This window comes from Theobroma cacao, chromosome 1 (assembly GCF_000208745.1).
Source record: "Theobroma cacao cultivar B97-61/B2 chromosome 1, Criollo_cocoa_genome_V2, whole genome shotgun sequence".
Taxonomy (NCBI): domain Eukaryota; kingdom Viridiplantae; phylum Streptophyta; class Magnoliopsida; order Malvales; family Malvaceae; genus Theobroma; species Theobroma cacao.
The window spans coordinates 282,692-296,126 of record NC_030850.1 but is presented as its reverse complement, the minus strand read 5'-3'; the positions used below and the strand labels follow the sequence as shown (position 1 = coordinate 296,126).

At 35.4% G+C, this 13,435-nt stretch overlaps 3 protein-coding genes across 5 annotated transcripts; all 3 read right to left on the bottom strand.

Annotated features, from left to right (window-relative positions):
• On the bottom strand, window positions 23-3,230 carry LOC108662372 (protein RKD5). 2 transcript variants are annotated; one of them, XM_018122489.1, is made up of 6 exons: window positions 3,143-3,223; window positions 2,990-3,038; window positions 2,615-2,864; window positions 1,371-1,618; window positions 664-881; window positions 23-462 (listed from the first exon to the last, which is right to left on the bottom strand). In XM_018122489.1, the coding sequence occupies exons 3-6, from the start codon at window positions 2,764-2,766 to the stop codon at window positions 223-225; spliced, it is 858 nt and encodes a 285-aa protein (XP_017977978.1). In that variant the 5' UTR covers window positions 2,767-2,864; window positions 2,990-3,038; window positions 3,143-3,223; the 3' UTR covers window positions 23-222. The 2 variants fall into 2 exon arrangements, with proteins under 2 accessions (XP_017977978.1, XP_017977973.1); XM_018122484.1 differs by having other exon boundaries at window positions 2,990-3,230.
• On the bottom strand, window positions 3,912-8,336 carry LOC18610652 (rab escort protein 1). The gene is made up of 9 exons (XM_018122478.1): window positions 7,276-8,336; window positions 7,045-7,167; window positions 6,809-6,908; window positions 6,153-6,191; window positions 5,800-6,046; window positions 5,641-5,716; window positions 5,022-5,280; window positions 4,665-4,745; window positions 3,912-4,396 (listed from the first exon to the last, which is right to left on the bottom strand). Exons 1-9 carry the CDS (start codon window positions 7,962-7,964, stop codon window positions 4,301-4,303), a joined length of 1,710 nt encoding a protein of 569 aa, XP_017977967.1. The 5' UTR covers window positions 7,965-8,336; the 3' UTR covers window positions 3,912-4,300.
• LOC18610651 lies at window positions 8,777-11,667 on the bottom strand. 2 transcript variants are annotated; one of them, XM_007046448.2, is made up of 8 exons: window positions 11,424-11,666; window positions 10,814-10,938; window positions 10,626-10,705; window positions 10,470-10,540; window positions 9,851-9,921; window positions 9,679-9,760; window positions 9,312-9,361; window positions 8,777-9,019 (listed from the first exon to the last, which is right to left on the bottom strand). In XM_007046448.2, exons 2-8 carry the CDS (start codon window positions 10,922-10,924, stop codon window positions 8,951-8,953), a joined length of 534 nt encoding a protein of 177 aa, XP_007046510.2. In that variant the 5' UTR covers window positions 10,925-10,938; window positions 11,424-11,666; the 3' UTR covers window positions 8,777-8,950. The 2 variants fall into 2 exon arrangements, with proteins under 2 accessions (XP_007046510.2, XP_017970279.1); XM_018114790.1 differs by lacking the exon at window positions 9,851-9,921 and having other exon boundaries at window positions 11,424-11,667.

Genomic DNA, 13,435 nt, shown 5'->3' with positions numbered 1-13,435 from the left:
ACCAATAACCACCAGCAATGGATGAAGGTAAAGTGACTAATTAAGGGGAGCAGTACCTAAGACACATTACTGAACCTTGATGAAACAGCAACTTTATAATGAATTTACTCCTAGTGCTAGTGCATTACAACAACATCGGGCAAAAGTGCACATATGGAAGTGTTGATCTTACTGCAGTCTTTAAGTTAAAAGGTCTTGGTCAAGTAAGCAATATATATAGTCCTATGTATTACCATCTAATTCCGTCACTGGATTGTGCAAAACTGATAGGCACTGGTTTTTAAGAGCTTTAGCTTTGTGTCTTCGCTTGAAAATATCCTGCCTGAACCGCTTCGTCTCACTCTTTAATTCAATAAAAGGTTCTCTTTCTATACTTTCCTTCTCAGTCTCTAACATCATTCGCCTCTTTGCTACAGCAAAGGCTGCAGCCTTATCCTCTTGCTGCCGCTGCTCTGCCTCTTCCTGCATAGTTTTTGTTTTCAGTTGGCTCAAAAAGAAAAAAAAAAAAAAAAGCAGACATCCATATAACTGAGTATAATTTTCTGTAAGCAAGTAAGTATATAAATGTACATGGATAACAGCAGATTGGTTGCATGCTAGCACCATATGCGATATGCGGTGCGTATGGAGACAATTTGACAGCAAAAGGGAAAGAGAAAGGACCTGGAGATCACGAATTAGACCATCAAGGGATTTGATCTTCCTGTGAGGCCAGCGAGGAATACCAAATTCTCTGCACTTTCTTTTCAGAACAGTGAGTCCAACATTCAAATTTCTAGAAGCTTCCACTATCGGAAGATCAAAGTATTTTGCAAGATCTTCAAGAGCAATTCTGGCTATGTCCTTAGAGTCTGCTCTCTTTTTCTTTTTCACTGCAACACCTGCAGTTTTTTCCCAGTTTCTAAGACATTATGTTTAATAGACGCAGACAGATTTAAATCTGAAAGAGGAATGCATGCAAAAACAAATCCTTAGAATAATCTGTATCTTGAAAACCTAATAGATTAGCTATGTTCTATAGCATCAAATAATCTCCCATGTATTTTTCTATACAGCTAGTAAATTGCTTTTAACAGAACAAATAATATCATTATTCATCAACAGGAACAGCCTCAACTAATGAATCCATCTGAGAATGACAAGTAATTGGAAAAGAAAGATGTAAGGAATAAATGACATTTTGTTCAAGCGTTCTAGGCATATAAACAATAAACTGCATGATTGCAGGTTAACATTGGTCCAATTTACAGTCTACAGACGTTCGATTCATGCAATTATGAAGATTTATAAACACAAAGTAAATCCATCTTTACAGAATATGGACTTCTTATTCATGTACAATTACCAAAAAGAGGAAACTCTAAAAGGACCTGTTGCACTTTGTTCAGTGTGTTGAGATTTCAGTAATTCAGATGTAGCAATTGAATTAGGGAGGCAGTTAAGATCTTGATCAAGTACAAGCAGACTTCTTTTTAACTGGCAGTAATTATCTCCATCCCTTGTGCACGTTTCCTTAGATGACTTCCTGGATGGTCCTCTATCTTCTGTGCCACAACACCTCTGGAAAATCACTTGAAGATCATTGGCAAGTGTTGGGATAGACTTCAGCTTGGGATTTCTGCATGATGACAAAATGAAAGTCAAGCTAGGAATGTCAAACCTCATCGTATAGACTTGGAAAAACATGGTAGAAGTTAAGAAATCTGCACTTCCTACTAAAGCATGGCTCAGATTAGAGAGGAGACTGGGTCATTTCACCCTAAAAGTCTTTGATAATGAAAAGCCAGGTTGGAGAAAGGCCAACTTTGAAAAATCAAAGTATCAAACATGGGACAATCATACTCTTGGTAATGAAGTCTTTACCTTGATACATGCTCTACCTGGTTTTGCTCAGCGCATTTAGTAAGTTGGTATTTTATCCCGCAGAAGTTTCTTGATATGTTCACATAAATGCCACTCAAAACACAATCACTACTTTAAAAGAATTTGTAAGCAAAAGAAGAAAAAGTATCCATATGGAATTCATGATATGATTAGACATCAATATGACAAAGCAATGCTACTAACATGACAGGGAAATGATAAGAAACGAACACCACATTCCAACCAATTAAAGACCCTCTAATTGGCTAATTCTTTGTTGAGACGCATCAACTAATGCAAAATAATGGCTCTCAAGAGACAGTTGCCAATCAATGCAGATTTTATTATTGGGGACCAGGCTACTGTTGACTTACTTTGATTCCCTGTTTAGTAGGTTACAAGCACAAGTGAAACATCATAGTGATATGACTCAACAATGATGTAAAAGTTGTTGTGATCTGGATGCATAAGATGTGCTTCTGAGCTCGGGTACCTGCTTCTTCTGATCTTTTCTAGCCTCTTAATCCCAATGTTCAATGAATATTTCTATTTTGAAATATCAAATAATCAAATTAAAATGCAAAAAACTTTCTTTCGCATTGAATTAATCATATAAAAGAAAACCAGACTTTGCATGCACATGTCACAGATTAATCATCCTGGCATAAAAGTAAAATTGATCCCATTTCATTGAATCAATCAATCAATCTAGTAAAGGAGCACCTCAAAAGAGTATCTGAAAATGGGGTACCTGGAAATTGAGAGTAAAGAAGGAATGAAGAAGAAACGAGGTAGACGATGGGCATGAAATGCAAAAACGCAGAGCCACAAACCGGTAACTCTGCCTTCAAAAAGCTCCTGAGGTCGAAACCCCTGCAATCGAAGAAATGGGGATGTTGCCATTTCCACATAGGGACCATCTTTTCTGAACACAAACTCTCTCTCAACCTCATTTTCCTCCCCATTCTCCAATCGGTATACATGCAAGCTTCTGATCAACTCTGCAAAAGAACACCAACAGAAGCCAAGCAAAGGAAACAAGACTTTAACTAAGGCCAGAAAAGAAACACTACCAAAAGTACAAATTTTTTTTTTTTTTGTGACAAGGCAGAAGGGAATTAAGTACCTTTGTTGTTAGTATTTTCAAAGACTAGGAGAGTTGTCAGGGAAGGGGTCTTGAGACAACTCCATGAAGAAGAAGAAGAAGAGATCATCAATCTAACGTAGGATAAAGTACCAGAAATTGCAAAGGACAGCAAGACAGAATTTGAAGGTCTACCGTTCAAGAAGGACAAGTTTGCATGATTCTACTGCCGGGCTCCAGCCATGGACCATGGTTTTCATTTTTTTTCTTATTCTTTTTCCCCACTTTTAAATTGTTTTCTCATTTGCTTATGTAAAAAAATTTTAAAAAGAAAAAAGAAAAGAAAAGAAAAAGAAAATCGTTTTTGGGTCTGTTCTTTAACTGTTCCCAGGATATTCTGTTGGACTGCTGCCCAATAATCAATATCCCAAAATGCTACACCAATGAACTCTTCTCGTGTACCATTTTTTCTTCTCAAAGCATAGATAGCAAAACAAACTTACTAGGACGCCTTGTAAACAATGTAATCACTCTAGCTTTGTTTGAAATGTTAAGAAATGAGAACCAACGTTGGATTTGGAACGAAGAAACCCAAGTCTCCAGTTTCTGTCGTATGTAAAGCGTCTAGATACATGCATAAAGTCACTCCTTACTCTTTGGTTTTCTCGTCAACAGTGAAGCTTTCTTTGTTTATGATGTTTTCCCCCCACAATTTGTTAATTTTGTTTTTGAGGGAGGGAGGGCCCAGGGGTGCTTACGTTAGTAAGAAGGCAGCAAACCAACTTTGCTCACCAACTACCTTGGGACCTTGGCCGCATGTCTGCAAAGTGGCATGGCAAGTTAGGAATTGGACTGCGTTTCAGTAACTTTCCAATTACAAAAATCCTTAATCTGAACAGAAAAAGTAAATGAAAACAAGATAGGTAGATGACTGGATAAAAGATTTGACCAGAATGCGTAGGGAAACAACAAATGCAACGACCAAATACTCTTTCGTCTTCATAACTGCTACTGCAACACTTTTTCCTACTTTGGGAACAGATTAAAATGTATTTTCTTTTAACTGTTACATCACAACTATCTAAGTAGCAAGAGATAGTAGAATACAACACAAGTTTATACAAGGGAAATCAAGACTAGAGTTGTTTGTGATTATCTGCAAAGACGGTCGAATTCTTAGCTTTCCTCACCATGGTGTGTGTAATTGTATGTAATGTCAAATCCCTTTACTTCTTTCTTCATCATTAGATCATAAGATAGCAGCATTCTCCAATCAATTGAGCATAATGTTGCAAAAAGAATCCCGATTGTTTGATGCTCCATCAAGGAAAGAATATTGCATCCACTGAATCTCTATGTCTCCACAGCAACGCCACCATCATCCTCAGAGAATTCTGAGGTGGATGTCTCCGGAAAGAATTCTTCGTCAGGGTAAATCTCCTGAAATAACTGTCAAATTCCACAACCAATACTACATTCTAGTCAGCAATCAGAAATGGTAATATTCTGTAATTTCAGCACACTTTTATGTTCACTTAGCTTTGAATGAAATGGAAAATTCATCCCAAAGAACAAAGAAGTAGAATAGAATTCAAACAAAGAAACCCAAGAACAAGCAAATTGCAAGTTGTAACAGATCAATGATAGGATCAGTTAAACGCGCTCATGCACAGTAGACTCGAATTTTAAATTTCATGAATATTAGCAAATGCTGTACCTTAACAGTTGCATCTAGAAGATCATTATAGTTCAATTTTCCATCTGGCATGGGACCTGAACAGATAAAATCAACTTGACCCTGAAAACAAAATATAAATATATTAAAAGGGCATTACAATCGCCATATATTCACATTAATGCTGCATATTAACAAATGTCCATGGCCTAGTATTAAGAGGGCAGAATGTGTCATCCCTCCAAATGCTTGTCCTAAGTTCTAAAAATTCTTGAAAGAGTGATAATTATTCGAAAAAAAAGGAAAGCAGCAAGATAAAATGATGGCTCATAGTCACAATACCAAAATATTAGTAACCAAGAAGATCTACACAAGAAAAAGCCACCATAGGCAACATACCAAAGTGAGCTTCTGAATATACAATGCACTCCAAAGTAAAGTAGGTTTTCCTTCTCCAAGGTCATTTTGATCGGTGAAACTACTTTCTGCAGTCTCATTTAGAGCTGCACCACCACTTTCAGCACTCTCACTTTGAACTGCAGCATTACTCTCAGAATTTGTAGAAACAGGAAGGGTAACAAGAGTATTCATGACTGCATGTAGTAACTTCTTTCCTTGATCATCATCAGTACATAATGCCGAGATATATATCACAAACCTGAATAGAACAGGTGGAAATATTTAAATCCTTGCACTAAACATATAAACTTGAATACTCCATTCTAGTAATGCATAAAATTATGAAAAACATTAACAAAGGAAAAATAATAATAATGGTAAATTTCACTATTCACCTGAGTATCATAATCAATGAAAACATAAAATTGGGCTTTTCATGCCCTAAGGTCGATATACCTAAATGCTAAGTAGCCAGTCAGAGAATTGATCAGAAATGATATACTCAAAGGTAACAACCATGAGGAAAGCAATTCAACGAGGAAACAAAAAGATAACTGATAAAATCCATCAATGTCAAACAGATAGAACTTATCCGCTTCAGAAACTAAAGCAAACTTACATGTCTGGCGGACAAACAGCTAAATTGCTACCCATCTGGAGGAGTCTGATTGATGTAACCTGCTCGGGAAACAATGCTAGGAGAAAACAGAAACAAAAAATTAGGACTTTTCTATTTAGCTTTTTGCCTACAACAAATGCAAAAAGAAATTGATCGTACATCTAGGAGGATATACAACCAAAAAGTTTGATACGTCTGGCTTCAAAGAAGTCTTTGTGATGCATATTCCCCTTGCTACCTTCCCTCTATCATCCCTAAGACTGAAAAGAGGAAGCTTTTCTTGCAGTGGATGTGGTGAGGGTGAGCCCAATGGCAAAGGTACCGTAAAGGATGGATCAAGGATTAGTTTCTTGCTGAATATATCTTGACCTGAAGCTAATCTAACACCCTTATAACACCCACTATCCTGTAAAATTTTCAAATGAAAAATATGAAGTTCATTTACCCTAATGATTCCTGATAGTCAGCTCAGTATTATTTAAAATAATTTAATCAGGGGTATGCTTCCATACCTTGTCTACCAGCAATGAAGTAACTGGCATACGCAATACCTGTGTCATGTTCATTCAGACACAGATTAGTATCTTAATTCTACACCTAAAACATGAAAATTTCACGTAAAATCAAGTTGATGTGGTTGCACTGATGGATGCTATGAGCCACTCTATTGCTACAAGGTGAAGGGCATGCTCAGAGAAATGAAATGCATTCAAACAACTAAAAGATGCAAGGATATTGCTGAAGAGAACCAACATGGATAAACTCGTTTTACATATTCCAATTAGGACATAGGAGGTGGATATTTTGATGCGTTACTGTGCTGATGTTACTGGCAAGTGAAGGCACCATTCTGAACTCAGACATTTATTACTACTTTTTTCTGGAGTTTTTCCACAAAATTTTAATTAATTTGGTTGCTTGTGGCTTCCATTGACAGAAGGTAGTAGACAACCAAGCTTTTAAACATCAAGTAACTCAATCCAATCACACCAAATTAAAATCAATAAGTAAGAAATACCATATCAAGGAAAAAGAAATGTAAAGTTTAAAAACAAAATCAGGTTAACATGAAGACAATGAACAAGTTACACCTACAATGGCAGGAAATGCATCAACAACTGCATTCAATGTAATCAATGAAAAGAATTATCTCCTCATTAGAACTTACATAAAGGCAACCTTTGACAGCAGCACGACGGCAAAAGGCTTGGGATAGTTCCCCTTGCCCATAGACAGGATATATCAAAGCCCCAAGTGCGTTTGAAAACCTAGAGATAAAAATAATTGTCCTTAACACAAAAATAGATGCATTGTGCTACAATAAGTTTCTATTCAACATGGCATTGAAAATTTTCAAACTTTAGTTGAAGGCTCGAAGCAAAAGCAGAAAGAATAAAGATTAACCTGCCAACGGATGCATTATATAGAGCTAATTGATCGATTCCATCTTTTGTCTTGAGCAAATCTTGACAAACTCCGACATCTTCTTGATCATAATCCGCCATTGCTATTGCATACAGTATAAACCTGCAAAGTCCAGCAAAAAAAAAAAATCCCTGCAGTTGAGCATTAGGCCAATGATTAAAGCAACGAGGAGACATTGCAAAATAAAAGGAAAAGTTGTGACTAACAGACGATTTAATCTTGGGCGGCAATCCCATTTTATTCAAGAAGTCAACAAACGGACTCTCCAAATCCTCCTCCGAAATCTTGAGGCCCTCTTCGCCAGCCAAATGTCCCTGCACCAGCTTGAAGAACCTCATCAACTGATTCTTCTCCATGAGTCCAAGGCTCTTGTCTTTAAATATGGCGGCTCTCGAGTCTGGCACACTCCAGAGGTTCCCCTTGTCGTCCCCTACGAAACTGGCGTCAATACTCTTGAACTCCATGTACTGGCTGGCTCCAGATTTTAGCATCAGATCGATGGATTTGTCGGCACAAAAGAGAACCCTTGGTCCAGCCACATCGATATTGAACCTTCTCGAGTGTTGATCGAGGAGTTGAGGGGAAAAATTGGAGATGTCGAGGGAGGAGTAGAGAGGACGAATGGCGAAATCCAAGGCGGTGAAATCGTGATGGCCGTTGGATGAGGGCGAGGGCGAGGGTGAGGGTGACGTTGAGTGGAAGGAGAGGAAGGAAGATAGATCGGTAAGAGGGATTGAGGAGAAGTGGGAGCCATAGAAAGGATTAGGATCGAGGTGGAGGACGGATTTTGAGGCAGTGGAGGCGGCGGCGGCTACGATGGATTCGGGTAGGCCAGTACCTATAACGATGAGGTCGAAGGTGGTTGGATCTATGGGAGGGTAGGGTGGGAGGTCGTTCATGGTTGGTTAGTGGAGGGAAGCAAAGCTTGCAAAGTGGCTAGCCAAAGCAGAGAAAAATCCTCTTTCAAATCTCAAAAAAGGCGCGCCGTTTAGCGCCAACTTACACCCCAAACACTGAAACTAGTATAAATTCAGTTACTACTACTAAAACCAAAATATCCCAAAATTCAACAAGAATGAATTATCAAAATAATCAGTAACAAGATGGGAGACGGGACAGTGATTTGGTTTTGGAGCTCAGATGATGCGAGAGAAAGGGACAAGATGGGTATAGAAAAAATTCCCCAAGAGGGAGTTAAAACTACAAAAATGCTGCTAACAGTTAATCTCCGGCGCCGGTGAGAAGAAGAAGAAGAAGAAGAAGAAATCAAATGAACCTTGAACAGAGAAAGAAATCTGGATTCTGGAAATGCACGTTGGGCCTTTTCAAATTTTACTCGAACCAAATGCCCATCCCTCGTCAATAGGCCTTTAACCATTTTGGGCCCTCCTCTGTTCTGCTCCTTAACGTTAAAATTAGTTTTTTTTTTTCGAATTTCCCTTTTTTCTATAAATTTTAAAAAAAAAATTCATGCTCTCTTTTAGTTCTAACTCAAGTGACACTTTCTCCTTTGAATAGACAAAGTTATGTATCAATAACTAATTCAAATTTTCGGATGCATCTTCTTTTTACCTTAAACAAATAGACCATAGTAGTAGTATTAACTAATTCAAAGCTTAATACTCCTACCAATCAATTTTAATTTTAAGAATTTAAATGCCATATATATATAATTGAAATTTAAAGAAAAAAAAAGGCAAAAAGTAAAAGAGGGGAAGCAAAAAGCACATCAAATTTCTCGCTTTTCATTCTTGATAAATAAAATGAATGAATTTTACAAGAGATGTCAGTTCACAACTTCAAAATTAAAAGTACATCCTGAATAGACATTCATGAATCCAAAGTCGGAGAGCACCCAAAAGCATGTCCTTATAAGCCCTTTGTTCTACTTGATGATTCGGCAAACAAACTTGCTAACCCTGGTACACAAAATCAACCAGGGTATGATCCCAACCTGCAATTTAGAAGATTAATAACAGGACCAATCGAAACTCATCGAATCCATCTTGCCGTAATTGTATCCTTTTATTCCGTGTAAGGAACAGGCAAGTTTGATCAAGGTAAATATATTTGTGCTCAATAGTACTACACCTCCATGTAGGTTGTAGATAGACCATGTTAATCAAAACAATCAGGATAAGAAAAAGAAAACCAGAGAGGGAATCCAAATCCTATTCTATCATAGAAGGAAGATATTAAAATTATGATTAGAGGTGCTACAATCGAAAGATTCAAAGATTTTTTACCATGACATTGTTGTTTAAAGAACCCCCAGTCTTCCAGGATAACATCTTCCCTGCAAAAACGTGGTCATAAGCAATCAATAAACAACCTTTTTTCTCAGATATTCTACAGTTCATATTTTGTCCTCCAATTGCTTCTTGTCAACTCTTTCTGTTCTTGTCTAACTTATATCTTTTCTGGCCCCAGGGACATACTTTTACACAATTTGGGGAGTATGTTGTTAAGAATATACCAAATTTGATGGGCAGTATGATGGAGTGCCAGCCCAAGCATGTTTACCAAAATTGTAGTTACACAGCCAAAGTGGAAAAAAGAGATAAAAGCTTAACAGTTAACACAACAATAGCCACAATCATTATAATGCATTACCAAAGGGTTGCACAAGTTGCTGAGACACGGAAGCAACAGGAGACCTCCAAAACCAGAAGATTAGCACAAGATAAATTATGACCTGCATGACCAGACAACCAATCTCTTAGGACATTAACGAAGGAAAGAAACATTATAAACTTCTAAACAGTTTCATTACACACAGAAGCACCTTTAAAATGAACAAAACTTTCAGATACCAATCATAAGACAGTTTCACCTCCTTGCTGCGTTGTGCCTGATCTGGACATCAAGTGTTGCTTCTATCAGTACAGGCTATATATATGTTACAACTTAAGGGGAAAAAAGCTTAAGAAAAGGAGAAGAAAAGAAAAGAAGAACTAAACTATAGCAAACAAGACATGGCTGTTTACAAGTCAAAGCTCTCTTTCTTGAAGAAGAAGAGAAAAACATATGAACCACAAAAGAAGAACATGAAAAAATACTAAAACTAAAGGTTAAAGTAATTGAAACCAGATCTTTCCTGACTTAAAATAGAAGTATGTAGCAAATGAAATCAAAGACCTCATTCATCCCTGAGGATTAAATGTACTTGTTAAATTTACCAGTAAATTCACGGTAGGGTTCCCCCAACACACTTTAACAATATAATAATCCAGAAAATTAGAACACTTAACTTTTTTCCACAGTCCTAATCAATCTCCATATCAATCAATCATTTAATTGGCACAAAAAATAGATTGAAATCCAAAACACCACAAGAAGATTGTTCAAAGAATCAAATTCTTATAAGTTTATGCAATGTAAAAAAAATAGGAAAGTAGCCTCACAATTTGCCAGTTCCTTCTCCTTGGCAGCAGCTGACCTCCTAAGCTTAGCTGCTTGTGCAAATGTAGAAGGCCTATGAAGTGAAATTGATGTTGTTTATCATGCAATTGTGATTGCAAAGCTGATTAATGTAATTAAATGCTATTTAAATCACTTACTGCGACAAGGAGGCAGCCTCTTTCAAAAGCTGCTTAATCTCTCCACGAAGCTGGATTTCCTTGTCAGTCTTGGATGCTCCCTAACCATGAAATAAGAAAATCTAATTAACACTTTGAAAAATTGCAACAGAATCTACAATCTTCAAATAAAGCAACTTGATGTGACAATATCAAGCGGAATTAGGTACCTTCTTTAAATCTTGGAGCCATTTGGTGGCAAATTGGAAGACGACGATAATGAAGAAGATGAGAGGAGCTGCCAGGGATCTTCTTTGTTCTAGTGTCTCTCCTTCGCCCATATTTCTCTTAGGCTCTGTTTGGTTCATGGAAATTTTGAAGAAAAGGAAAATAAGTTGCCTCACCTTGTTTAGAGGAAATAGATATTGCAAAACCTATTACTAGGACTAGGAGATAGACCTATAAGATTAAATCACCTAAATTCAAAAACCAGACATCAGTTCCACCAGAGCACAGCTAAGACCATGGCTATGGAATTAGGGAATCAGTCAAAAATGAAAATATTGGAATTTAAAGACAACTAACATGAAAATTAGCCATGGACGAACACCGCTGCGGAATCGGGAATCAACCAAAAACAATGAAACTTATTGAAATTAAAAAAACCAACACACGTATAAGTTTACCATTTTTCAAGGCAAAATTTTGAAATCATCTCATTCCGCTTCAAAACCAAGCCGCTCAAAATTAATATTATTAGGAGGCTCTTTTCATTCGCGTTCAAAATCAGAGTGCTCAAATTATCGGTAACTCAACAAAAAAATAAAACAGATGCCTCACCGTCAAAGAAAGCAAAGAGAGCGCTGAAGAGCCAGATATCGTGAACGAAGTACAAAGAGGCGGCAGCGGCGGCGTCGAGTCCGAGTGCCGAGTTAGGAGCAGGGATATGGAAGACGACGATGAAAAGAGAGAGGGAAGTGGATCTTGTCACCAAAATTCAGAGAGCCTGAAGCCTTTTTCTTCCCTTATTTTTTCTCACTTTTTTGTTTTACGGTATATTTCTTCGTTTAATGGAAAAACCGAAAAATAGTTATTCGAGATTTTAAAATTTTTTCAACTCTATTTATGTAGAGTATATACTATATATTATATAATACTATAACCGAAAATAAAATCCAAGGATTTATTTCTTATTTTCCTTTATTACTTTTTCGTGAATCAAGGGACTTAACTTTTTTTGTTTTTCCTTTTTTTATATATTATTCTGTCCCTAAATCGAGCTCTGTATCAACTGAATTAAGTTCAGATTCGGGTTCATGGGTTGATATGCTGTGAGGTGAGACCTAAGGGTGAATATTAATCGATGCAAACAAAATAATTAATTGACACGCGTTAAATTCAATTAATTTGGATTTAATTTTTTTATTTCAATATTAATCGATTGAAATGAATCATTTATTTGACTATTTAAATTAATATTTAGTATTTAAAATTTATAACCACACTAATTAAAAAAATATCATTAATAATACTTTTAAAAATATATATATTATACAAATATTATTAACATTTTTAAAACATGAATATTAGAACCAATTGATCAATATAAGTTAGTTTCGATTATTTACGAATTTTGAAGTTAATTTTGATTATTTATGAATTTTTATTATAATTCAATTAATTTCATTTAGGTTTTAAATTTTTTAATTATTTCAATATTTGAATTTTAAAATTAAACCGATCGAGATGATCGAATGTTCATTTATCCAACTTATATATTCTCTGAGTGCCTCGATTAAAATTTTTTAATTTTTTTAATATGAATTATATAAAATATTCTTTTATCTTACTCCAATTTACGAACATTTAGCTTATATATGCACTGTAATTTACTTAATAACTATAAGAAGACAACCAATCTTTTAGTGAAGTAATGAAGGAATGCCCAAAGATAATTATAAAAACATTTGGTTGGTTTCGAAATTGCAAGCAAATTGATGGTCTTTGGTTAGCTATCAATCACAAATTTTCTTCATATGACTTAATAACTCATACTATACCTTGAATTCTAAAGTCAAACAACTTGAACTTTGTCTCGATTTACGGGTGAACAATCATTGGCCAACTTACTTTATTTCTCACATTTGCTAATTGCCCTTTGATTTAAACATAATTAAAAAAACTTTTTTCAACATTATTGTAAAGTAAAAGGAAATAGTTAAAATTAAGCTAAATTTGTAAATAAGTTCCAAACTATACAAAAAATTAATTTAATTTATATATTTTTATTGTGTTCAAATAAATTTTTGATTTTTGATTTTGAATCAAATAAGTTTATTATATTAACCGTTGACTAAAGAAAGTTAATCAGTGTCACATTATTTTCCACAAGTGTCATATTGATAACGTTAATGTCACGTGGTAGATATCGTGATATAAAAATTTGCTGACTATGAATTGAACTTTTCTTTTGTACTTAACCCAATGTCTAAAAATTACTGATTAAGGATTTGAAACAAAAAATTAAAAAAAAAAACTTAATAACTTATTACCATATTTTTAATTAAAGTCATTATTCCTAATAAAAAATACCTTCATTTTCTTCAACATTCTTTAAAGCCCAACGTATTTTATAATCAAAATATCCTCTCTCTGTTTGCAAATTCTTATTCATTTTCTAAAATTCATTTTATGGGTAGTTTTAAATTTTCAAAAATTATACAATACGTCGTGAGAGAATCTATTATTATTAGGGAAGAGAAGAGTATTGAATTTTCCTTACAGATTATAAGGAAAAAAAGAACATCGACTTTCCTTACAAATTTTAAATAAAGAGAAAAGAATAATTTGAC

Excerpts from the sequence above, each read along its gene's own strand:
- LOC18610652 (XM_018122478.1), bottom strand. The coding sequence starts at position 7,964 with ATGAACGACCTCCCACCCTACCCTCCCATAGATCCAACCACCTTCGAC. Across the intron at positions 6,047-6,152 it reads CTTCATTGCTGGTAGACAAG|GATAGTGGGTGTTATAAGGG; the intron begins GTATGGAAGCAT and ends AAAATTTTACAG. Across the intron at positions 5,281-5,640 it reads GCTGTTTGTCCGCCAGACAT|GTTTGTGATATATATCTCGG; the intron begins GTAAGTTTGCTT and ends TGTTCTATTCAG.
- LOC108662372 (XM_018122484.1), bottom strand. The coding sequence starts at position 3,077 with ATGATCTCTTCTTCTTCTTCTTCATGGAGTTGTCTCAAGACCCCTTCC. Across the intron at positions 1,619-2,614 it reads TCTTTACTCTCAATTTCCAG|AAATCCCAAGCTGAAGTCTA; the intron begins GTACCCCATTTT and ends GTCATCATGCAG. Across the intron at positions 463-663 it reads GTCTAATTCGTGATCTCCAG|GAAGAGGCAGAGCAGCGGCA; the intron begins GTCCTTTCTCTT and ends AAAACTATGCAG.
- LOC18610651 (XM_007046448.2), bottom strand. The coding sequence starts at position 10,924 with ATGGGCGAAGGAGAGACACTAGAACAAAGAAGATCCCTGGCAGCTCCT. Across the intron at positions 9,362-9,678 it reads GCAACTTGTGCAACCCTTTG|GGAAGATGTTATCCTGGAAG; the intron begins GTAATGCATTAT and ends ACGTTTTTGCAG. Across the intron at positions 9,020-9,311 it reads CTTTAAACAACAATGTCATG|GTTGGGATCATACCCTGGTT; the intron begins GTAAAAAATCTT and ends TCTAAATTGCAG.